At 44.9% G+C, this 27,220-nt stretch overlaps 1 protein-coding gene across 1 annotated transcript in view; it reads left to right on the forward strand.

Annotated features, from left to right (window-relative positions):
- Positions 1-27,220, forward strand: part of LOC310772366 (proprotein convertase subtilisin/kexin type 4-like) — a gene marked incomplete at both ends in the record, with an annotated part of 388,877 nt that overhangs the window by 42,054 nt on the left and 319,603 nt on the right. The window contains one exon of the mRNA XM_083632151.1: positions 6,738-6,857. Coding sequence (XP_083488277.1) covers positions 6,738-6,857 — 120 coding nt within the window. The remainder of the gene's footprint in view (positions 1-6,737; positions 6,858-27,220) is intronic.

Here is a 27,220-nt window from a genome sequence, read left to right on the forward strand (position 1 = left end):
ATTTGCCTGAAACATTAACTTGAACTGATTACATATTGGTGGTCAAAGTTCAAGGTCACTGTGACCTCACGAACGCCATTCCCAAGTTGGTTAACGCAATATCTCATGAACGGCTTGATAGAATTTCTTCTGATTTGGCTCAAACATCGACTTGGACGCAAGGATGAACTGATTCCATTTTGGTTATCAAAGGTCAAGGTCACTGTGACCTCTCGAATGCCATTTTCAAGCTTGTTAACGTGATATCTCAGGAATGTTTTGATGTAATTTCTTCGAATTTGCCTCAAGCGTCCACTTGGACTCAAGGATGAACTGATTACATTTTGGTGGTCAAAGTTCAAGGTCACTGTGACCTCACACACCCAATTTCCAAGCTCTGTAACGCAACATCTCAGGAGCGCCTTGACGGAATTTCTTCCAATTTGCCTCAAATGGCAATTTGGACTCAAGAATGAACTAATGGCGGAGGCATAAGTCCGCGTTGCGGTCGTTCTAGTTTGATGTGGCTTGCCGTTTTCTGTGAGGCCAAATACAAAGCTCAGCCTCTGACACTAACGTTAGCGGCTAATGTTAGCTCAAAGCTCGTCCAATAATATTAATAATAATAGTTTTAAAATACATGCTACAGCATGCGCTGGGACGCGTCATCAGTGATGTTAGCTGGGGTCGTAAGGTGTTTTGGGTCTCTCAACATCATACACCCTCGCCCAGTAGACCCAGCCGAGGCCGATTAAGACCCCCACCAGAAGCAGCCGGTCACGGATCATCCTTCCTACTCTGTCTGTAACGTTGCCAGCGGAAGGGTTGATCACGCCCTATCCGCTGCAATAGAGTTAGTGCTACACCGCAGTATTGCATGGAGGGTCTAAGGCCCTGTGTGGGTGACTCCAGGCCGGGCTCCTCCTACGTCTCACCAGACCCTCCCGGGGTAAAGACAATCCTACCATGGGCAGAGAGGACACCTCAAGAAGGCCTGTGCGCTGCACGTCATTCGCCTGCGGCGAGCACCTCGCTCTAGCCTGAAGGACCCCAGGCCGCGCCGATCTTTGCACAGATTTTCAGGAGGCTAATCCATAGCGATTGTGGATTTCTCCCTCACGAGAGAGCCAGGATGGGGTGCTAATCCCATCCCGTACTGGATGTCGTCTCTCCGACCGTCAACTGTCTCTCCAGCTTGTCACCAAACTATACTTGGTTGTCACCTAGTCTATTCCTAAGTGTCACTGGCCAGGGGAGCCAGGATTCTAGTTTTAAAATACATGCTACAGCATGCGCTGAGACGCGTCATCAGTGATGTTAGCTGGGGTCGTAAGGTGTTTCGGGTCTGTCAACATCATACACCCTCGCCCAGTAGACCCAGCCGAGGCCGATTAAGACCCCGACCCGCGTCCCAGAAGCAGCCACTCACAGATCAGCCTTCCTACTCTGTCTGCAACGTTGCCTGCGGAAGGGTTAATAATAATAATTCCCAATACATGTCCTGGACCCCGGTATAATCCATACTGCCAGTGCCATTTAACAGTGCTGTTGTGGTAACGGAAATTCACTGATTACACAGTGATGCATTAAGAAATAGCCAAGAAAGCAAAATAATCCATTCATTTTAGCTTGACTACAGTGAGAATAGTTAGCCGGTCTAGGGTGTATTAATGCACATTAGCCAGTTGTATATTAACTTACAGTAAGATTTTAGGCCTAGTCATAAGTATCAATAATAATAATTATTTAATTTCTTTTTCAGTAAATGACAGCGGTGTATGGACAGCTCCATCATGTTCAACTGAGCAAGCAGCTGAGTTCACACAATGATTTCCAGTTTCAATCCCAGGTACACGCTTCCATCAAGAACCTACTTCATGAACATGATGGAGAAAAGGTATGAAGACATCAAATTCAAATTGAAGAACAAGCTTAAGAAGACTGACAGTATGGCACTCCCTATTGACATTTGGATGAGTGTGGCTACAGAGGCGTATCTGCGTGACTTTCTTGGGGAGGATTCAGAAATTGAGTCCCACAGCCTGACAACCATGCTACTTTATTATTGTATACAGTTGTATGCAATTAAAGAAATACAATTAATGATTTTTCTAAAAAGCAATCAATGTAGTTGTTCATTTTAAGAGACATGTCTTATTTCCATTGTATAATTACTGTTGCGCTTTAATAACGCAAAAGTAGTTCTTATCCGATTACTCGATTAATTGGTAGAATACTCGATTACTAAAATAATCGATAGCTGCAGCCCTAATCTGAATGGAAGAATTACTGAATTTGAATATGAAAAATATAAATGTTGGTATAATAAACTTTGATTACCAGTCCTTTTCATCAAATTAGTAGCTATAATTGGGAGTGATGGTGTTACATTAGGCTACTGGTGGAAGTGCACGGTCACAATCTGGCCCTCTGGTAGCGAGGAATTTTGTGTGTGGCCCTCTCTCTATCATCAAAGTTGCCCATCCCTGGTGTAGATGGTCCAGTATTCTATATTCTCATGTTGTCTGTTTCCATTAGCTAGCTCCCAGCTAGCCACTAGTGGTAGCTCCAGATAGCTGTCAGGATGCACACACACACACACACACACACACATCCCAGCTGCTCTCAGCAGATCACAGCTCTGTGTGTGATTTCCATATTGAATGTCTCTTCACACAGCCAGCCCACTGCATCGGCAAAGCAACCGCTCTTCCACGTGCTAATCAGTCTCAGGTGTGTTCCTTCTTCATGTCCATCTTTTAGTGTCCGTATATATAGATCAGGACACCTTTACCCAAAGTATGATGTCAGTACTTTTCCTGCCTGCAGCTCCCCCTAAGCCTCCACCTAGCGGTAAACCTGCAGTATTACAAAACCAATACTACTATCAATGAAGCTTAATAAGTGAGAAGATACAGTATGATATTCCAAATATCTATCTATCTATCTATCTACTATCTATCTATCTATCTATCTATCTATCTATCTATCTATCTATCTATCTATCTATCTATAAAAGTGGCAATGTGGGCTCTGTTCTCTGTTTCAATTTTTGTCCCACTGATGATGTTTGCAGTGATGTCATGAATCACAGCAATTGTGCATTGTGACATCACTGATGATGTCATAGGCATTGTGACATAATCAGTGATGTCATAAGAGCAGTGGGATATCATCAGTGATGCAAAGTTTTTTTTTTATCACATTTTTTATTTAGTTTTCCATGTAGGACAGATTGTGTTTGACAAAAAAAAGATAATCAGTTTGTTACATCCATTTACAAAGAACATGAGACATTTTAACATAAACATACAAAGGATGTCAAACTCTTTATCCTGCCCGACAAAGGGGCTCTTTAGTGATGCGAAGTTGTGACATCATCAGTGATGTCATAAGAGCAGTGAGCCCACACAGCGGCAGTGATGTCATAAGAGCATGTGAGCCTAGGCTGCACAGCGGTCGAGCTGCATGGAGGGCGAGGCCGAGCTAGTGAGCCCGTGCAGCGGGCGAGCCTAGGAATCGAGCGCGCATAGCACGCAAGATGCCTAGTTAAAGAAATTATCTCAGACTGATGTCATGAATCTAATCTTTACTCAGGCCATAGCATAACAACATGAATAAGGAGGCTGCAGCAGCTGCTACTGGGTTAATGCAATCCAGAAGATTGGGGCTCTGTGGTCCACATGGGGAGCTGTACTATAACAATCTATTATTTACAGTGGACACACACACACACACACACACACACACACACACACACACACACACACACACAGAACAGTGGTCCATTGTGGTTTCTCGGGGGAAGTGGAGGTTTTGCCACCATGTAATCCCGGCCCATGCAGCCCTCTGTCAGCAAAGCAACAATTAGCCGTTGTGTTAATCGCACTGCTAATGACATAATTAGCAAGGCTGTGGAAAACAGCTCAACACACACATCTGAGGGCTCTGAGACAACACACAGATAAGGCCCCAACACACACAAACACACGCGCACACGCGCGCACACACCCACACACACACACACACACACACACACACACACACACACACACACACACACACACACACACACACGTGCGCGCTTACATGTACACCACATACAGTACATACACAGGCACAAAGACACACATAGCTATCATAAATACATATTGGAATGTAGATACACAACCACTACTCACTGAAACAAACATACACACACACACACACACACACACACACATAATGGCAGAGGGGGCAGTAAGATAATTTCCCAGTGTTTAGAGGGCATGTGTGTGTGTGACGTACACCAGAATGAGATCATTCTCTCTCTCTCTCACTCTCACTCTCACTCTCACACACCACACACACACACACACACACACACACACACACACACACACACACACACACACACACACACACGCACACAAGGTTGTCTCTGGCTGAACTCTACTCTGACCTTTTACAAAACGTCTCAGACAGCGACCACCTGCGAGCTTCTGACATACAGTACACACAGGTCCCTGCTGCTATAGACGCTTTTCACGGAATTGTCTGCTGCGATGTTTTCGGAGATGTCTTGTACTAGCAAATACTGCTACAGGAAGTGAGCTGGGGTTCAATTTAGAATGCTTTTGTTGTCAAGATAAAACCATCTACCGTATATATTTTAACCGAATGAAGGATTTTAATTATCGGATGTCTGGATCTGAAGTTATTAGAGAAGCCGAGCAAGCAACTTGGCAAACAGCTCAGCTCGCTGATGTCCTGTTTGCACCAAACTGCCTTGGGAAAATGGTGAGTTTTAACAAACTGCTGTTTTAATGACCGACTCTATTTGTTTTGGAGAGGAGGGGACCACTACTGTAATCCGGCTCACAGTACAAACCTCGTGAACCATGAATACTGAAGGACTCCTAACCTAAAAAGCTGAGCACCTAGAAACAGGCTGAGCTAACATTAGCGACAGTGACAGTGCGGCTAGCAACCCCATCTGCCGAACTCCGTTGGGGAAACAGTGATTTTTAACCTGCGGGGGGGGGGGGGGGGCGATCGGCAATAATATGGCTCATTTCCACCGCTGGTATCAACACGGCCCCGCACAGCTCGTCACGCTTTTTTGTCTCATTCCACCGATCAAAAACGTGGACAGCCCGGGTTGAGTCGGGGTTGAGTCGTGCTGCTTTTGGTCCCTGCTCTGTTGAGGTTCCAGGGCTGTGGACCCGGTACCATACGGTGACGTGAAAACACTGCAGACGACTGATTGGTCAGGCAGAATCATGTTTACTGTAGGCATCTACTGTCAATGCTGGATACCAGTTTAGTGGGGCTTACCTTCTCTTCTGTTATTTCCAGAAGTTATTTCTTTTGTGTTGCTGCCTTCGGCTCTGGTGAAATAAAATCGATCTCCTTGCTCAGCTTTAACATGACGCTGGTTTTCAATTGTTTTGAGAGAGAAAAAGTCCGCTAGGCCGCAGACGGGGGTTTAGCGAAGCCGCGGTCTTGCCTGGTGAGTTGCCGCTGGGGTTCTCCCCGTAGCGCCTCTCCCGTCCCCCGCGCAGCGCATGCATGTGAGTTTGAGTAACAACAAAGTGATATCCATTCTCCTGGCCGATTGTCACATTTGCCCATGTACACTGTAGGTCATTTAGAGGCACCAGTATTTCATAATCGGTTTAAAAGTTCCGTGTATGGATTTAATTTTAACGTTATACTATAGCCTACTTCGGCTATGGGCGGAGGGCAGATATGTGGTCGCTATGACGACCAGGTGTGGGCGGAGGCGAGTAAATTTGCTATGGAAGCAGAGTCTATATCAAGTAGAGCCGAGTAAGACCAGATCGAGTAGAGCTGTACTGTGCTGTTATATGTGGTGGAAATGAGCCATTAGATTTTTTTCCCCCTGCTTGTTTTTTTTGTTTTTTTTCTCCAACTGAAATGTTTTCTGGTCACTCATGATTCAGTAGGTCATGGGTTGGCTTGGTTCCAGCCTTAATACTCGCAATACAGTATAAGCATAATGTCTATGGAGAAAATGAATAGGGAACTCTCTTCTGGGGCTGGAAAGGTCACGGAAAGTCACGTGACTGTTGAGCTCTATATAATGGGGCGCACAAGTTCTGCGCAAGCTCAGAAAGGCGTGCAGAGTGCGGGCTAGAAATAAGCACGCAAAGTGCACGATATGTCTAGTACAGTATTGTACGTTTAAAATCATGTGCAACCATCACATGCTCTCTCTCTCTCACACACACACACACACACACACACACACACACACACACACACACACACACACACACACACACACACACACACACACACACACACACACACACACACACACACACACACTCTTATCTAATTTGTACTTAATGCAAGGTATAGCAGCTACTTTTAAGAGGCATTGACAGGGAACCTGCATCAGATCAATAGTGTGCTTGGTGAAACCCACTGCTTATGTTGTGGTTCAGTGTTGATTCAGGAGATGCCTTCTCTCTCTCTCTCTCTCTCTCTCTCTCTCTCTCTCATCCACCACCCACTCTTCTATCCACACGGGATAGAAAAAACATTAGAACTCCCCCCCAATACTTCACTGTTGAGGCGTTTGTGTGATTTCTTTCTTTTTCTTTTTCTTTAGGGGTGGGGGGGGGGGGGTATGCTTTTTTTTATTTATTTTTAAATACCCCAGTCACATCCGCAATCCCGCGGCCCTATAAGGAGCTTTCACGCTCTTTGGTTTGCTTTAGATGTTTAATACCCCCTCTCTTTTGTGTCAGAGAGCTGGAGAGGCGTTAAGAAGCGCTGATAAACCCCACTTAGATCCCTTCCTGGCCCGTCACCCCGGCCTGCCGGGCCGCTTTAGCAGGGAACTGATCTGTGACGGCCTGCCACTCAAAGTCAGCACACTGAAGGCTGACACAATGACAGAGCAGCACAGAGGGCTCAGCGCGCTGCAGGGAGAGAGCAGGCCAAGAGGGGAGGGGCCAGAGTCCATCTCCCCCATTATCTCTCCTCTTTACCCCCTCCCCTCTCCTTCTCCCCACTCACACCTTTTCTCTCCTGCTACTGTACCAGTTGTTTCACTGTTCACCTTCCAGTCGGTGGTAACCCCGCACTGCACACACACACACCTGTGTACGCATGCACACACACACACACACACACACACACACACACACACACACACACACACACACACACACACACACACACACACACACACACACGGACACTTCTCTGTCACCTGCAACATCCACATCTCTTTTCCCACGTCCTGTCCACTCTCTCTCGCTCTCTCTCTCTCTCTCTCTCTCTCTCTCTCTCTCTCTCTCTCTCTCTCTCTCTCTCTCTCTCTCTGTGGGCGGGGGCTATCAGTCTGGCAGCTGATGGCAGCAGAGAGGAGAGGTTGAATGAAGAGGCAAAGAGAGAGAGGTAGAGAGAGGTAGAGAGAGGGAGTAGGGAGGGGGACTGAGGTCCACATAGGGATCAGCAGTGCGTTGTGCGTTTGGGCTTGGGGGCGGGGGGGAGTCGTTTGGTGCATTTGGCACCGTGTGGCGTATAACACTCACTCGTCTGCCATAATGGGTCCAGGCAGGGCTGCAGCCAGGCTGGAGTGTCAGTCAGGGAGCATGGCGTTTGATTGACAGGTAAGGGGTGAGTGAGTGGGGGGTGGGGGGTGGGGGGGGGGGATCTTGGCTTTCCCAGGGGGCCGTGGGAGGGTAGCAGAGCCCCAAATGTCAGCCCTGATATCTGTGCTGCTGGGCCCGTATCACACTGCTGCAGCTGCCTGCCCTCCACCGCCTCCACTCACTCATGCAGAGACATGGGAGTATTATGTGTGTGCGCGCACACACACACACACACACACACACACACACACACACACACACACACACACACACACACACACACACACACACAGACTTTCAGTCCCTCTGTCTTTCTATCTGTCTTTTCTCCCCATTTCACTCTCTCACCCTCTGCCTCTTTCAGTTCTACCTCAATCGTTCAATCATGTAAGCTTTGTGATCCTCTCCTCTCTCTGTTTATATCTCACTTTCTCTCCATTTTGTTCTCCTCTATCTTTAAGTCCCCCCCAATTTGGTTTATTATTGCCCTCTCTTTGTCTTTCCTCACTCATCTCATGCTTGTTATCATTGTTATTTCTCTCTCTCTCTCCCTCCATCTGGCCAGGTGTTTATTGTAAAGGGAGAAATTCAGGTGGTCATCTTTTGTTTTTGATCTGACTTTGCATTACAATGGCTGGCTTTGTATTGTATGCTGTGTTAGGGGCCGTGTCGACAGGAAGTGTTTTCTGCTTCCTGCTGTCCAGAGCACTTCCAACACGCACAGACACAGCGCCTATTTGTTGCTGTGTTAAAAAGTGAGATTGGTAAAGCAGGGTGCCTCTCCACAACTTCACTTTCCTCTGCCCAGAAACACTAGCCGTGGAGGGTGTGGTGCTGGGAAGAGCAGCACGTCTGCACCATCCACAATGAATTGCAGAAAGGCGCTGTCCTGTCGACACGGCCCCTTAATTAAGCAACCTTTGAAGGAAAGTTAACCTCATGAACTCTCGTTTTCACTTTTTTTGCTGCATTTATGCACGTTTTTATCAGTTTTTGTGACTCTGTGTTCACTGTGTATGTGTGTGTTTGTACTTTTGTGTGTGTGTGTGTGTGTGTGTGTGTGTGTGTGTGTGTGTGTGTAAGGGCTCCTATATGCTGCGATTCCCCCCCATTTTGTGTGCACACGGGCTAGCCAATGTGTTTCAGTAGGGGTGTCACAATATATCGTCCCACGAAATTTCGCGATAGTAAAACGTCACGATATGTATCGTTGAGATGAAATCTCATATCGCAATTTTTTTTTTTTTTTTTTTTTTCTCTTCAAAAATAGACAAAGAAACGTCTTTGTTTGTTGAAGTTCAATGTGTGGAAAGTAGTTCACTTGAACAAGTCTCTGAAGAGACACATGAGAAGTTATACAGGAGAGAAACCATTCAATTGAGTTTCTGGCAAAACTGTTTACTTGACAGGAAAAACTGAAGATGCATAAAAAATAGACTAAGAAAAGTCTTGTTGTTTGAGTTTGAAGAAAAACTGAAGATGCATAATGAGAATTTATACTGCTGAGAAACCTTTTAGTTCAAAGTAAATCTAAGTGACGGTGTAACTCATTCTATTTCAAGATAAGCCTTATCTCCAATCTCATGTTTTTTCTAGTTGTTATTGTAATAACAATTTCCCACAACAGCATGTTTTGTATTTGTGCATTTCAAATAAAATACTACTTTTCCAGTCATATATTGTCATTATTCAAGTTTAAAAAAATATTGTTAAAATCGTATCGTATCGTATCGTTATCGTAAACCCAGTATCGTGATACGTATCGTATCGTGAACTGAGTGTATCGTGACACCCCTATGTTTCAGTCAATCTGTCGTCAGTGTTTGTTCCTTGCTCTTTGCTGTTTGTGTGTGTGTGTGTGTGTGTGTGTGTGTGTGTGTGTGTGTGTGTGCGTGTGCGTGCGTACGTGCGTGCGTGCGTGTGCGTGTGTGTGTGCATGCGTGCCTGCCTGCCTGCCTGCCTATATGTCATGGCTGGATGATGAATGCGCTGACAGTAGAGGGGTCAGTGTCACAGACAGTGTGGTCAATTGCCCCTTGTCCCCCGAGCCCAACCTTGAGCAAGCCTCCCTAAAGAGTCTCAATCTGCCATTAAGACACACACACACACACACACACACACACACACACACACACACACACACACACACAGATTCCCCAGTGAGCGTGTGCCATTAGTAGCTGGCAGGGCCTGGTTTGACAGAGAGCGATTAGCTCCCTATCATGTGTATTGATCACTGTGTCCTGGATGCTCCTCCGGGAGGGGGGGTACACGAGACACACGCACGCACATGAACACAAACAGGCGCGTGCGCGCACACACACACACACACACACACACACACACACACACACACACACACATCCCTGTTATCCGTGTGTGTTTTGTCATTTATAAAGTTGAAACATAAACTCGCTATAGACAGTTTTAACTTGACAACAATACGGTCACAACTAGGGATGTAACGATAACCGGTTTTAATGATAACCGTGATCAAATTCCTTACGATAACCGTACCGTTTCAAATTTTCATTATCATTAAAACCGTGGTACCGTGATTACCGTGGTACCATGATTACAGTGCTTTGAAAAACATGGTAAATACTGTCCATTATCAACCAAAGTTGGCAACAGTCTCCCAGATGCAAACATGCAGCCTTGGAGGAATGATTTCAGTGAGTGTATCAATCCTTTTTGGGTCTGAGTTTTCAATATCAAACGTAAAATGATTGCAGTGAGTCTCTGAGTACTTTTTGAACATTTTCAGCACGAATACCATGATAATAAGATAACCGTGATAATTTTGGTCACGATAATCGTGATGTGAAATTTTCATACCGTTACATAGTCACAACCCACCTGAATATCCGGTTTACCAAATCCCAGAGAAGAAGAAGAATATCCGGTCTACTTCCTTCCTGTATACATAGCTGAGTGCAGGCTGATATTCGGCTTATATTAAATGTTAACGTTAGGCCGTGTCTCCGACAGACACAGTAACAACGTAGCCTATTTTGGTCTTTGTGTTGTAGTAGTTAATAGTTGTTGTTGTTGATAGTTGCCATAACAATGACCCCTGTCAGAAAGACGTGCACACGCTGGGTAGTAGGAAGCATTGTTGTCTGGTCCGGAACTAGCCTGAAACGCTAATAAAATACATGTTACAGAGTAACCTGACTATCAGTAGTATATTGCACGCATACATAGGTCTATCTTTACATTTAAACGTTTACATAGCAAAAAAAAGTTGAAATAGCTAGAAGTATGTCAGTGTTGCCCCTGAACAGCTGAGAAAGTGGTGGACACTGTACAATTCAGTACTGTAGGTGGAGGTAATGCAACATTTAAGGATGCCAACAGCCATAAAACACCAAAGAAGAAGCTGAGAAAAAAACGTCTATAAAAGATGATTGTGTGTGTGTGTGTGTGTGTGTGTGTGTGTGTGTGTGTGTGTGTGTGTGTGTGTGTGTAGGCACTATTGTAATCAAGAATGTATGTAGGCTAGGCGATACGCAGGTTGTGGGGGCGCTAAGACTCTTGGGAGTTCTGGTCATGGCTGTCTTTTGCCTCACCACGTGGGGCTGCTGGTTTGTGTGTGTGTGGGTGGGGGGGCACGGGGGTGCTTTGAGGTGAAAGGAAAGAGGGTCCCTCCTTCTCTCTGCTCACACACATAAACACACAACACACACAGGGCACTCAGTACAGTGCATAGTTAGTTAGTTAGTTACTTTATTGACACAATATTAAAATATTGGGGTCCAAACAATAAAAATCAAAATAATCAATAAATTACAAGATATAAATACTCCATCATCAATACAATTAAATCACAAATAACAAATACAAATAACACAAATCCAACACTGCTAGGCAAGCCTGTAACATGTTCAACTTTCCTCTATCAGTGTTACTAAATATTGAGCTCAGCTGGGTAGAGTCATGCCCATAACTTGTCCGAATCTCCTGTGTGAGAGGACACACAAGTATGTGTTCCTCATTCTGCACGCCAGTCCTACAGCAGCACATACGTTGTTCAGGTGGTGTACGGCTCCATCTCCCTGTTTCTATGCATAATCTGTGGGCAGAGAACCTGAACCGGGTGAACGTTATTCTCAGATGGTCTTCGATCAATGGTGCATTGCTGGTATAGAGCAGGTGAACAGACATATCTGGGTTAATGGTTTGGTAGGTCTTATACCTTGTTCCCTCGCTAGCCCGCAACTTTTCGACCCTCTCTCTTCTGTCACTTTCAACATGATTTGGTTGTTCTATGAGCTCATCTAAATGAGACATCATGACTTGGTTTTCATTTTTTTGTCATTTCAAGAACAAACCACAGGGGGTCATCTAGCATGCCATGACGCTGCTGCATGTCAGTCAAAAACCTGTGTTGCTTTTGTCTCACTAGGGCCTGTACTGAGGCCAAGCCTGCCTCTGTGAGGCAGGTTAGGTGTAGTAGACCTCACCTGTACTGAGGCCAAGCCTGCCTCTGTGAGGCAGGTTAGGTGTAGTAGACCTGTACTGAGGGCAAGCCTGCCTCTGTGAGGCAGGTTAGGTGTAGTAGACCTCACCCCCAGTAGTCACTTCACTGCTGTCATGTAAAGAGATTCGATCGGCTTAAGGGGAACTTTGAGCCAGGACTCCCACCCATACAAGACAGCTGATGATTAAAGAGCATGCATACATTAAAGATGGCCGACTCCTCCCAGTATCCTCATGGTGAAGCTAAAATCCACCAGATTTGGGCCCAATCCAAATTCTTTTCTTAACCCTCAATCTTAACCCTCAAGCTCAACCCTCAATCTTAGTAGCCCTCAAAACTAAGTGTTAAGGGCTATCTTGCGACTTTAAAATGGGACAGCCCTTAAAGGCAGATACGTCTTCAGACTGTGGGGGGCAGCAATATGCCAAAGCTCCGGATCCAGTCTGTCAATTCAAAAGAAGAGGAAAAAAGCATCCCTACAAATATTTCCTTGATAATATAGATGTAGAAATTACGATAACCATTGTATTATCTTAGTTTAAATGTAATTTTATGGATTTCCGTTTTGGAGCCTAACACATTTGTTGTTGCTAACTATCGATAGTCAGTAGCCGTGCTGGTCAAGCCATATTATTATTATTATATTATAACATTGTTAACGTTGTTACGAAATGCCATAATTCTCGGTGGTAATGTCGTTGTTGAGTTGTTTTTATCAAGATACAGCCTACGTGTAATGCAACGCACCACAAAACAAGTGGGGGCTAGAATGACCGTGCTTTCCGACGTGAGGGCTGGCTTGACTGCAGTGTTTAACTGCAGTCAAGCCAGCCCTCACGTCGGAAAGCACGGTCATTCTAGCCCCCACTCGTTAGCAACAACAATTGTTGTTAGGATTCCAAAACGGAAATCCATAAAATGACATTAAACTAAGCTAATACAATGGTTATCGTAATTTTTACATCTCTATTAACAAGGAAATACTTAACTTTGTAGGGCTACTTTTTTCTTTTTTACTTTACTTTTTACTTTACTTTATTTCATTTGGCAGACGCCTTTCTCCAAAGCGACGTACATACAGAAAATAACAACCATAAGATCATGTAACATACATAGTGGAAAGCAGAGATAAGGAAAAAGATAAATACAATAAAAGCCAACAAACAAACAAACAGACAGTTGAAGGTCCGTGGGCAGCATGTTAACACGTTCAGTGCCAGCGACGCCATATGGCGTCATTAGAAATTTACCGTACAGTGCCAGCGACGCCAAATGGCGTCATAACTCCAAATTGTTTTTTTGACGGGGGGGTGTCGATCTAAGCTTCTTACGTCGCCTCTAACAATATTGTAGCTATTGGAGGTCGATAACCTATTTTACAAACCCATTAGGTGGCGACAGCACTCTCCTGATCAGAGAAAAAGGAGCCAAACACACAGAAATAGTCACTGGGCAAAATGAGGAAATCGCATCGCATCCGTCCGTATGCATCGACGTGCCTCCATAAACGAGCACAACGCCAGCTGTGCCCCCAGCAGCAGCATCCGCTGTCACAACTGAGCACTTCCATGTACGCTGCAACAGCACATTCACATAATCAGCATTATTATTCCGAACTGGAAGCATGCCAGCCCGTGACAAACACACGCGGAACCAAAAAGCTGAATGTCGCGCACCATTCACTGTGTGTGCGCAGCAAACTCAGCAGAGACTGAGAGCCACCAGACACATAAGACACACCCAGGAGGCGTGTGCAGTTGAGGGGGGGGGGGGGGGGGAGCACGGAGAGCAGCAGAGCAGCATACACTTCACCCAGACAGACCCAGACATCAGAAAATTAGCTTCAGAGTCAGAGATGTGCTTGAAATGTTTAATTTCACAAAAGGCTCGTTATCTCAGCTCGTAGAAAAAAAGGTATGTTTTTCGTTCAATCATGCTATCTTCTCCGGCTCATAACTAAAGAACGGAAAATGGGATCAATAAACTTTTTTTTGCAGGTGATAGAAGAGAGTCTCATCGTTATTTGTGCGTGTTCAGTGTTTACATAGTAATTATTAAAAAAATTATATGACTGTTTTAAAATGCATTGCGGCCTATGTGGCACAGCAAGCAACCTTTTGCCCAAGGGCCGTGGCACTGAAAGTGTTAAGGGTGATGGAGAGGGAAGGTTAGGGGGAGGTGAAATGGAGAGAAAAGAGATGGGTTTTTAACCGATTGCGGAAGATGGGGAGAGATTCGGATGTCCTGACCAAGGGGGGGAGCTCGTTCCACCATTTGGGGGCGAGACAGGAAAAGAGGCGAGATTGAGAGCGGCCCTTGAGCCCGCGAAGCAAGGGGGGGGCGAGACGGCTTGCGCTAGTGGAGGGGCGGAGGGAGCGGTGGGAGGGTTGGAACGTGACCAAGGTTTGAAGGTATTGGGGGGCAGTTGAGTGGACAGCTCTGTATGTGAGGACAAGGGTTTTGAATTTGATGCGTGACAGGATGGGGAGCCAGTGGAGGTCATGGAGGAGGGGGGTGACGTGAGAGAATTTGGGTTGGTTGAAAACAAGGCGGGCAGCAGAATTCTGGATGAGTTGAAGGGGTTGGATTGCAGAGGAGGGGAGACCGGCTAGAAGAACATTGCAGTAGTCAAGTCGAGATAAAACCATGGCCTGGACTAAAATTTGGGTTGCTTCTGAGGTTAAAAAAGGGCGGATCTTTCTAATGTTAAAGAGGGAGAATCTACAGGAACGTGCCATTGCTGTAATGTGGGCAGAGAAAGATAGTTGGTTGTCGATGGTGATTCCGAGATTTTTGGCAGATTGGGAGGGGAGGACGGTGGTGTTGTCGATGGATAGGGACAGATCGGATAGGGGGGAGTCGTTGCAGGGGAAGAAGAGAAGTTCGGTTTTGTCGGGGTTGAGTTTGAGATGGTGAGAAGACATCCAGTTGCTAATATCTTTGAGGCAGGCAGAGATACGGGAAGAGATATTAGAGTCCGAGGGGGGGAAGGAGAGATAGAGTTGTGTGTCGTCTGCGTAGGAGTGATAGGAGAACCCTCCTTTCGCCGCCATCTTCCATCTGAATGGATCTAGCTGATGACACGCAAGGGATTCTGGGATCGCACTCACCGCCAAGTGTGGTCGTGGAAAATCTCAAAACTGAGGGCCGTAGAGCCCTCAAACTCGACCCTTAACTTAACAAAGTGAGAATCGGGACAGCACTAGCACTTCGCGGGAGTGCGCATTTTTGAGACTGAGGGTTAAGATTGAGGGTTAAGATAGGAATTGGGATTGGGCATTGGTGTTACCCGATTCTGTGCAGTAGCTCCGTTGAGTTAAAACCTGCGTGAGGTCCCCGCCCCTCTGAACTTTTTTATGTAGAGCTGCTGGTTCTAGATTTGTGCACAGTGCGTTGTATATTTAATTATACAGTCAATCCTCTCTAGCTCTGTAAATAAGCTGGGGAACAATAGTCTGGATGGAGGGGGGAAGAAGGGGAAAGAAGGGGAAGAAGGGGGAAGAAGGGGGGAAGGAGAAAAAGAGAGAAAAAGAGAGAAAATTGGGTTCAAATGAAGTGAATTGAGAGTTACTATTGACTCTGCTGCCCATCAGAAGTTCTAGGTCGCACTTTTGAGCCTCTTAATTTGAGAAATGTGTCTAAACATGACATTTCACTAAGTATAACATGGGGGACTATGGATGTGAAGGTGACAAGTTTGAATCCCGGCTGGAACACATCTCTAAACCCAAACGCTTACCAAGTGTTGGGCATCTTTCAAATACCTGTTTGTCAGCAGGATTACATCAAAACTACTGGGCCGATTTTCATGAAACTTAATGGAAAGGCGTAGCATGGGCCAAGGAAGAACCCATTGAACATGGGCCTTGGTGGAGGTCTGTGTTCGGATATATATATATATACATGATGTCTGCTTTAGAAAGAAGACCCAATTCATAAATGCAATCCCATTAACAATAAATGGAATAAGCCTTGAAAGCACAGAAACAATGTAATTGTCTTCTCTGAATGACGTAATAAGTGTGCATGCTTGTATGCAATGTGGAACTGTTTGCAATACTGTTCTGTTGATGTACATTTTCTGGTCATTTCATTACCTGCTTGGGGTTGCACAAAGCAATACTTTGCTTGACTCCTGTTGTCACAGATATTTTTGGTAGAAATAAGTAAAAAGTACTGCTGTAGAAATATAGTGCAAATTTATTACAAAATATATACTGTACCTCTCTCTCACACAACAAAGACATGAATGAAATTATATGAAATAATAAAAAAGGGGCAATTGACGCAAACAGTAAACTAAGATAAAATAAATATAAAAAAGTGTCTACATTGTCCAAAAGTGTCCACTTCTCAGTGTGCAAGTGGGCAAATGTGAGCTTCATCAGACCTGTCTTGGAGTATGCTTCTCCAGTCTGGGGAGGGCTGAACAAAAACCTAACTCAGGACCTGGAATGTGTGCAGCGGAGGTGCTGCCGTATTATGGGCCTACCAAGTGGAATGGAACGTTCCCCAGCCTGGCGGAGCGGAGAGATGAAGCCACCTCCAGAGAAGTCAAGCGGATGCTGGAGGAGGAAGGGTCCAACCCCCTACTCGGAGCCCTCAAAACTCCACACCACCAATATGACCTGAGAACTACTAGATTGTTCACAGGGCCAATAAGTCACACAAAAAGACACCAGCAGTCCTTCTTACCAAGAGCTGACAGGCTGTGCTCACATTGTCCATCCTTTTAGTTATCTCCTCCCTGTACTGTAGACATGTTAGTGTTATACTGTATCTATTAGTTATCTCCTCCCTGTACTGTACACATGTTATTGTTATACTGTATCTATTCTGGTCTGTTTTCTAACTTGTAAAAAAACATCTCATTTCATCTTGTGATGCAACAATGTTTTTTCTTTAATAAACTTGAAACTGATAACACAAATGAGAATAACCAGGGTTCCCACACCTTGTTAAACATCAAATTCAAGGACATTCCAGGCCCATTTCCCTCAAATGCAAGGACCCAACACAGTATGCCGTTTGAGACATGGATCATGGTAAATTACTGTTACAACACTGATAATTGTATAATGAGAACTAGCAGCTTTACAGAAGCTCACAGACAACAATTACAAAGAGACAGAGAGAGGCTGCTTTTAATATGGCATAGCTTTATGTTTTATTATTGTACATAATCACTTTGTCCAAGTTTACCTTCAGATACAGATCATGCCACCTTTTCTGGTTTGATGCCTGTCTGTTTCCTGCCTCAGAGGGCCAGACCTCAGAGGCAGCAAACCTCCGCAGGCGGGCCATCCATTCCTCATCACCTGTGGTTGGAAGCCATCTGCCATTAGAGAACAGAAAAGTGCTGCTTAAACTAAACCAGCTAAAGTTTATAACTATTCAGTTTCATTACACTACTGTATAAACATATTAATGTGGGTAGTTCTAACTCAATAATATAAAAACAAATAATAGCATTTGTAAATCAACAAATAGGGTTAGGGTTAGGGTCTAACACAGTGAGTGGTTCTCAACCTTTTTACACCAAGTAGGCTACCACCACCACAGAAATTACCATCATATGACAGTGGTGCCAGTACCACAGGTTGAGAACCAATACACATTTCAGCTCCTAGTAGTATATTAAGCCTTGTGTTAAAACAGGAACATCTGAATACAACATATCATTATGTTAAATCTCTTTCAGTGTGCTAAAACGGCATGACAATATGTTCTAACGTTAACTAGGTTGGGTAGTAGCCTACATATTAAAGTAGAATGACTCGAGCGTAAAATTGGAGCTCACGTCATGCATGTTCTTGGAAATAAACCAACGTTATTGCAATGACTGTCAAACCTACGTTAGCTAACGCTAGCTACATAAAGTAGAATGGGGGTAAAATTGGAGCTTGTTATTTGACATAATTCATGTTGTACTTACTGTTCCTTTGCGTGGAAAACTTTTGCAGCGCTGGTGATGCTGCTGTGTTTGTTTACATAGCATGTCAGAAGCTGGGATTGATGAGACATGAATGGACGATAGCGATGGAGGGGGGGCGGGCACAAAGCTGGAAAGATGGAAAGGTTTAGACGTAATTGGACAGCAAAGCAAGGCATGATGAGCTGTGATTGGACGACAAAGCTGGAAAGCTGGGCAGGTGATTGGACGACAAAGCTGGGAAGCTGGGAAGGTGATTGGACGACAAAGCTGGAAAGCTGGGAAGGCGTAGACGTGATTGGACAGCAAAGGTGGACATGCTTAGATGTGATTCGACGAGAGTAGCCAGTCTCTCGCTCCCCCGGCACCGTAAATATGGCACTTTAAGTTTTAATACTTTTTGTCTCTGCAAAAGTAACTATGTAGATTCCCACTATGAGGTCAGTTTATCAAAATGACGCCTGTATGGAAATCTGATTTTCGTTGTCGGAGATTGAGCTCCTAGCAGCCAGACCTCCGGGCTGCTCTGGGCAACTTAACATCGTCATACAGGGGAAATTATCCGATGGTGAGCGCTGCCTGAGTCTGGGGCTAATAACGTTAGCCAGCTGCCTGGTCTCTTCTGCATATCCTTACAACAGTTATGAGGAGAGGAGAGCTTGTGAACAACATACCCACAGTCAGCACTTCCCTGAGATATCCATAGAAAAACTTGCCTTGCGCTTTACCCCAAATAAAACCAGTGTCTGTTTGGGTGACGCCAAAGGATAAACAAACGGCTAACGTTAGCTGATGGCTGCTTGTGTGGGCCTCATTTTATACCTGGGAGTTGTAACGTTAGGAGAAACATTTCCTGGCATGATACGCAGGCAGTTGGACAACCTGGTAAGTTCTGAAAATATGTCTATTTCGTTATTCCAGCTAACGTTATCGGTTGTTAGTAACGTTATGCCGACACCCGTCGCTTGCACCCGTTAAAACCATGGATGTGTTAAAAGAACCGATAATGTTAGCGGGAGTAATAAGACATATTTTCTGAACTTACCACTTCAGTCCCCAACCAATGTTACTTCCTTGCGCACCTTTCTCAAAACAATGTCCTTTTTGTTGTGGTCCATCACACATCAAGCAGCGTCTCAAGCAGGTTCTGGTCTATGTAACCTACAGTAGGTCTATAACGCGACCAGCCTGTCCAGCCAGTGATGGCTTGAGACTGGCTGCCACAGCTGTCAATCATCCCTTTTTATATCATCAAATAACTACTTAAAAACAAGCTGATCAGAAAAATGAGCACTTGGACAGGCGTGATAAGAACTATATAAAATGATAGAAACCACCTTTGGAAAAAAATATCTCTGACGTGTACTTTGATTGTTGAGTATGGCTCATTTTCCCATCCACTAACATGGCGGAGGCGGGCCTTGTGACCGATACTGGTACCCGCCTCCAGGGCGGCGATCTCAGATGCTTTGGCTTCACTGTAGAGAGCTCATATCCTGTCCTATGTCAATGGTGCGTGCATGTGTGTGCATGTATGGGGCTGGAGCATATCTCAGCATGCATTGGGCAGGAAAAACCTTGAGCTTGTGTGTTTTTTACAACCATGAGCTTGTTTCTTTTGCCAATTAAGCGTTGCTTTTTTTTATCAAGTTTTTCCCCCCCGGATCCCCTGCCCCCCCGTTTTCTCCCAAATTGTACTTGGTCAATTCGTCGTGCATACTTTTCCCAATAGGGTTTAGATGAAACCACGCTCCGAACTCATTTGAATGGTTGCCCCCCTCCTACACGCCGCTGTCCTCCACCATGCCTGACAACAAACTACCTGCTGCACCCCGAACGCCTCTCTTTACAGCCAGGCAGGCACCGGTCAAAGAGAACTCTTTCCCCCAAGTCGAGTGTGTTTTCCCCGTTTGCCCCTGTTTCTCCTTCCACTGGAGATGTGCGTGCGCACTTCGCTTCGGCGGATGAGTTCGGAGGAGTCGCTTGCTTGGCAGGATGGGAAGAAGCAGTTGCGGCGACCAATCAAATGAGTTCTGTGCGCGATGCATGTGCAGTCACCAGCCGCTTCTTTTCACCCCACAGCGAGGAGTTCACTGACAAGACGTAGGGCTTGGGAGGATCACGCTATTCCCGCTAGTTTCCCTCCCCCCCGAACAGGCGACCTGACCGACCAGAGGAGGCACTAGTGCAACAAGCAGGACACATAGCCTTAATCCGGCTTCCCACCCGCAGACACGGCCAATTGTGCCTGTATGGATGCCTGACCAAGCCGGAAGTAACATAGGGGCTCAAATCTGCGACCCTACCGCTGCCGTACCCAGATGCCCTGCTAATTAAGCATTGCTATATACATTTTGTACACTCATCTATATAATACAGGGCCATCAGGCCGAAATATGTTTCTTAGCTTAAATCAAAGTTACTCAGATTGTTTTGATCAGCCTAATACATACCCATTTGATTACATTACATCCAACTTGAACTGTACGCACATCGCTCTAAATACCACATTCACTGTCTTGTGTGAAGTATTGTGTATTTAACATTGCAGGGCTCGTAGCTCTAACTGCCCCCACCCCTCTGCCTTGGTGAGTCCAGTCCTCCTCTTCTTAATTGAGTCTAATTGAAGAACATAAACGGGAATAAAACAGCGATGCTTTCAGGACATAAAAGACTGCAGCCGCCTCTCAATAGTGTTTATTTTCAACCTCCTCCACTCTGATTTAAGTGTGAGGAGGACAATAGTCGCCTGGAAGTGGGATGTGTGTATGTGTGACTGTGTGTGTGTGTGTGTGTGTGTGTGTGTGTGTGTGTGTGTGTGTGTGTGTGTGTGTGTGTGTGTGTGTGTGATCTGCTGTTTGATTTACTGAGCCCACCTTCACAAGGACCAGCTTCTTATCAGATAAAAGCCGTGAGCAGCTGCCTATGAAAGAAATTGTGTGCGCGTGCGTGCGTGTGTGTGTGGGTGTGTGTGTGTATGTGTGGGTGTGTGTGTGTTGTGGAGGACAGAGGTGTAGGTGAGGCGGGGGTGTTTTCGTTCCTTTTAACCCAGGACAATGGGACAGAGAGAGAGAGGGAGAGCGAGCAAGCACTCTTTGAACTAATGAAGAGGGAACCTTTTACTCCCCCCATAAAGATGCCCAACTCTATTTCTCTGCTATTGATTTTCCACTCTCTTTAAAATAGAATGGAACAGAATAGAACAAAATATTTCATTTGCCCCGCACTTGTCCCTGTTTTTCTTTTATCCTCGTAAAACCCCAATTTTAGAAAAAAAAGCCAGACAACGCTAAAATAAGGCTTCAGAAAATGGCTGGAGATGATTACAGCTTTAGTGCATTGGGTATGACAAGGTGTGGGCACTTAATGTATCTCAGGGAAGTGAGGCCAAATTTGATCTTGTAGTTTGTATGCCTCTGCTGCATGGCGACAACCGTGGCCGGAGGCATTATGTTTTCGGGTTGTTCGTTCGTTCGTCCGTTTTCTTCAAATTTGTCTCAAACACCCACTTGGACTCAAGGATTAACTGATTAGATTTTGGTGGTCAAAGGTCACTGGGACCTTGCGTCCATCCCATTCTCATGAATGCGAATTTCTTCAAATTTGACACACATGGACTCAAAGATTAACTGCTTACAATTTGGTGGTCAAAGGTCAAAGTCACTGTAATCTCTCGAGACAGACTTTTGACTTGCATCGAAAATCTGTCGGCAAGCTCCGTGAAAAGGGGTGCAACAGCGCTCGCAGGGTGCAGGCTCACAGGGTGCAGGCTGACAGGGTGCAGGCTCACAGGGTGCAGGCTCGCATGCTGCGCTTTACCCGATCAAAATGGAGTGGATGTGACCGGTGTGCAGTCAAAATGTACTGTTTTCAGCGTGTAGCAAGTTGTAGCGTGTAGCACGAAGCCACGCTCACGCCTTGTTCAAGCGATCGTTCAGGATTCGCGTCAAGCCAGGCATGAAGTCAATGGGAAGTTGTGGGCGGGTTCAAGGCGCGCCGAGTAGGCACTGAGAGGAAAAGAGAAGGCTTCTTGTGTGAACGGTTAGGCGTCTGTTCAGCTTGTGCCTGCTTCAAGCTTCAGTTCTACTTACGTTCGGCGTCCTGTGTGAACAAGGGCTTATTGTTGTTTCATCGCGACGGAAGGATTTGAGAACGACACGCAGGGAACGGAAAGGAAATCCATTAATGGGCAGAGTCGGTCGGTTGGAGCCAATGGCAGAGCTTGCAGGGAGCGGAAAAGGTTTTCTTCCGCTGTCGACGGAGCCTCTTGAGTTCCTGTTGCACCACATTGAAACGGGGCTGCCCCCAGAGGTTAGAGATTTGTTTTTGTTTTTTTGTTTAACCGATGGGTTCCCAGATTGAGGTCACTGTGACCTCAGAAAAGACATTTTTCGCCATAACTCAAGAATTCATACATTTACTATGAGAACATTTCAGACACATGTCTAATAGGATAAAATATCCAAAACTTCACTATGACATAATGTTTTGCTTACCCAGAGAAAATGATCTTCGGTCATTCTACAAAAATGGTGGAAGTGCCACTTACATTTGCAGTAGAGATAAAACTGTATGCAAATAGTTAATAATAATTATAGTGACCAAAAATGATCACGGTTATCATTACACATTACATTACATTAAGTCATTTATCAGACACTTTCATCCAAAGTGACTTACATTTTGTCAACAGTAGTGAAATCATCTGTGCAACACAGTCTACAATGTAGACTGTAGACTGTGAAAACGGGGGGAAAACAGAAAAACAAAAACATTAAGAAAAAGAAACTGAAAAACAAAAACAAAAAAACGGATTCCCCCCATTTCGTTTTTTCTATTTAAAACCATTGAAAATGGGTTATACTTGGGCACCCTGACCTGGTCTATTTATAAAAAATAAAAAAAAATACTGAATTAACTCATTCTCTGCCAAAGACGTACCCGGACGTACTTTTAACAATGGCGTTCTGTGCCAAAGACGTACTCGGACGTACTTTCATGTTTTGGCTGTTTACATTACATCAGACACTTTCCCAGCCTGTGACATTGTTTCAAGTCAAACTGATAAAAGGAACCCGCTAGTTTAGTATTTATGGGTGGAGCCTGTGGTCGAAACAGAGTCCGATCCAGAGTTCTCGGCTGGCGACGACGGCGAGGAAGACGCCAGCGTTTTTGTTATTGCTCCACGACGGAGCGCCATGGCGACTAGGCTCCCCTTCACAGCGTTCTGATCCGTCTGACACAGATGAATCGGAGGAGGAGAAATGGGTGCCACTTGGAGAGAGCGATGACGATGGTAAAAAGTAGCCTATTTTTTGTATCGCGTTTGAGATGAAATGATCACACACACAACATTCGAGTATAATTGTCACGCATTGTTTATGCCGCCGGCATGACTCGCTTCACGTTTCCTCTTGCCAGCTTTCCCTCTCAAGGGAGAGCTCTGTCACACTCAAGGGAGGGGGAATCACATGGATACGTCAAACGCGTCAAACCGCGTCACACACCCGTCCCCAGCAACCAAGGTGAAACATGTGTCACATAAACATTTCAAAGTTTACAGCACTAACGTAGCTATTGTGTGATCTTCTGTGCTAACGTTAGTTATGAGAGGTAACGTGACAGCAGGTAACGTTACAGCACTCGTTATTCCTGTGTGTGTGTGTGTGTGTGTGTGTGTGTGTGTGTGTGTGTGTATGAGAGAGAGAGAGTGTGTGAGTGTGACCACATAAGGGTTCGTTCCATTTGTTTATGCTTTTATCAAGCTAAGCTAAAAATCCACATGGCAACTGTAAAATACATTCTCTTATTTTTTATTTTTTATTTATTTATTTGGAAAAAACAAATACTGTATATGTCTGATGTGTCACTGAGGCAAAAAATAAAAGGCTCAAAAGAGAGTTCTGCTTGAAACGGTGTCCTTCACTAAAAACCTCTTTTTCTCATATTTCTGTCCCAAGGAGGGCATTTTTAGTGAAAACAAGCTAACTTCCACTGCTTGTAACTAAACAAGGAAACATGGGAGAGTTTCAGTTTTTTACAAGGGGTAAGAAGAGAGTCTCTGCTTTATTGTGAGATATGTTGTGTAATTTTATTCCTAGCACAGAATATTCTGTGGGTCCTGGAAGATCAGGAAATATGCTCAAAATCCTGGCACTGGGAGCACACAGACCGAAATGACCCTGGCAGAGAATGAGTTAATGTTTAATACTAATGTTATGTTAAATTATCTCTGTCTTAACCTGTTGGCACAGGAAAAGAAAATGTGATAACATACAGAAATACCCATTATAATAGGTGAGCGCATCAATAAACTATGGCCCCTATTCTCCCACAGGCCTTCGGCGCTAAAACGGGCCTTAAACGCAAAAAAACGGGCCTTGCGTCTGCCTCGGGAAGATATCAACATGGCTTTAGGCTGCCAAATGCGCTTTAGGCGGAATGGGCGTGGCGCACTCCCTGAATGGGCGAGAATGGGCGTGTCGGCCTTAAATACCGGCCTAATGATATCTTCCCACCTGGCGTAAATTTAGCGCTTTGCGCTTTTGAAAACCAGGCCTATTCAGTGCGCCAGTTGCGCGGAGCGCTCCTCTGCCTCTCCTCTGTCACCCTTCTCTGTGTCACTCCCTCTCTCTCTTCAGTCTGACAGGCACAATACGACTCTCTCTCTCTGACTCCCTCGCTCAGACAGACACAACACACGTCCCATAGGAAAAAAAGTTGTAAGTTCACTGCCTGGCATGTGAAATGTCCCAGCATGCATTGGGCTGCTCCATTTCGCTACTAAATAGCAACCAAATGAGGCGAAATAGATATAAAGGTAGATCTAAATAATGTGTAATATGAACACAACCTGCAATTGTAGAACATTTCAATATTGGACCAAATAAAACATCGAAATGAAAACACCACCCTATGTGAAACATATATGTCATCCTGGGCCTATATATATCCCTCGTCGATTTAACGTGATTTAGATAAGTGACAGCGTAACGCGCTTCTACTGTCATGTGCTATACTGTGATGTCTGCTCCAATAACTTGGCCCTACTTCACATTTAGTTTTACAATAAAAACACATTTCTGCAATGACTTTACATAATGTAGGCTATATTTATGTGCATCATCCCACCTGCAGCAGGGGAGAGAAAATTATATCTTTCTGGACAAACTTTCACCAATCTAATTAATCTCATCATATAGGGATAGGCTATATTTTTCTAGCTGATGCGTTTAGAACATTCTTTTCACTTTGATCTTGCTATAGTGTAGCGTATTTACATGCTTGCAGTATTTAAACTGCAGTTAGATTGGTTTGAGAAGCATAATAATATGGAATAATAGCCTATATATGGAGACAGACAGACGGGATGAAGGGAGGGGGGGGAGAGCAGAGCACTTGGCTTGTCTGGTTTTACTGGATTTCTCCGTGGAATTGGAGCTTAAAAGGCAAGCGTGTGACTCTTTACTGCACTTCTCCAATGAGCAGATGGTGCATAATTTTACGCTTAAAAGGCGTGGTTATAATGCTTGAGGCCGCGTGTAGCGCCGACACCAAGATATCGAGTGCGCTGGTCCACACCCACTAATCTGGGCTGCGCCGGGCCCTAAACGCAGTTTCTACGCCGATGCAACGATAGGGCCCCTACGTGTCATATATTTATTTAGGTAGAAATTAAATTTTTGATGGCACAAGGGTTTTCTGGTCCAATTTTTTTGCCGCAAAAACTGCCGCGCTTAATTTTGTTTGGCCCGCAACTCCTTATATTTTTCTGTATGCGACCCACAACCAAAAAAGTTTGGCCACCCCTGGTCTACATGAACCAAGACCCTTTATAAGGAATACGCAACTTTTGTCAATACTTACTTGAAGGAATAAGTAGCATTAGTTAGTAAGTTTTTTCTTTTTTTTAGAAGGATGGTTAGTTTCGGAAGGGTCCAGGTGTACCCTGAAAAGGCGTGTCTTTAGTCTCCACTGAAAGATGGACAGTGATTTGGCTGTCCTGACAGAAGGGGGGAGCTCGTTCCACCATTGTGGTGCCAGGGGAGAGAACCGGGATGAGTGACTTTTGAGTCCACGCAACAATGGAGGGGTGAGGCGATTTCAACTTTTTGAAATAATTTCACCAAGTTTTATATTGAAAACCACAAATAAAAGTAACAGCACTATGCACTTTATGTTTGCATAAACATTAAACTAATAAGATAGCCAATAGGATTTGGTGCAGTTTGGACATTCTCTTTTAATAAACTTTGAATAAACAAGCGAACAGCACTCAGCGAGCAGCAGCAATAATCACGGTACTCAAACATACACGGGCTTAATGATAATTAAAATTTGAAATGGTAATACTAACCATCAGGAATTTGATCACGGTTCATCATTAAAGCGGTAATTGTTTTATCCCCAATTTGCAGACACCAAAATCCTTTAAATTGGCCTACTGTAATAATCACATTAACCCCAAGATACTTGTATGAGTCCACCTTCTTCACTTCATCTCCCTGGATGACAACCAGGACAGGGGGCCTCCTGTTCCTCTGGTAGTCCACCACAACCTCATTGGTTTTGCTGATATTGAGCTTCAGGTAATTGTCGTTGCACCATGTGAGGAAGTTCTCTATCAGTCCTCTGTACTCATCAAAATAGTCTCCAAGTCCTAGTTCCTCATTGCGCGGCTCACACGAATTTTGCGGCTCTAGAAGCTTTAGTTGGTGGCTTGCAGCCGATATACATAATTCACTGTCAAAACCTGCTCAGACCATCCCTCACTGCTGTGTAAAAAAAACTGGGGTTGCCAGGTTGCTGGCCCTCTGGAGCACCAAATGGGGGTGGAAACTCACCATATATCTGGCAACACTGCATCAACAAAGTGACTTTGAAGGAGTTTCTTCTGCTTCTTAGACGCTTTTGGTGTGAACAAAGATGTAACACTTTTTAATCAGAAAACAATACAAAACGTTATGGCTGATGGCTCATTCTTTCTCTCCTAAGGGGACATTCACACCAAAAGCGTTTTTTTCAGTCAGAACGCTATGAAAATCATGTTGAGAGCGCTTCCATTGTGCACAAAACACAGCGCACGGAGCGTTTTTTTTGTGCTCCGTTTGTTTTCCCCTGTAGTCGCGTGCAGTACAGATCAGAACACAACGACCATACGGACGGTAGCCAGCTAGTTTTGTCTGTTTGATGTTGTTCACTGTCAACATGAAAGCC

The sequence above is a fragment of the Poromitra crassiceps genome (genome assembly GCF_964638095.1).
Source record: "Poromitra crassiceps genome assembly, chromosome: 1".
In the NCBI taxonomy this organism is placed as follows: domain Eukaryota; kingdom Metazoa; phylum Chordata; class Actinopteri; order Beryciformes; family Melamphaidae; genus Poromitra; species Poromitra crassiceps.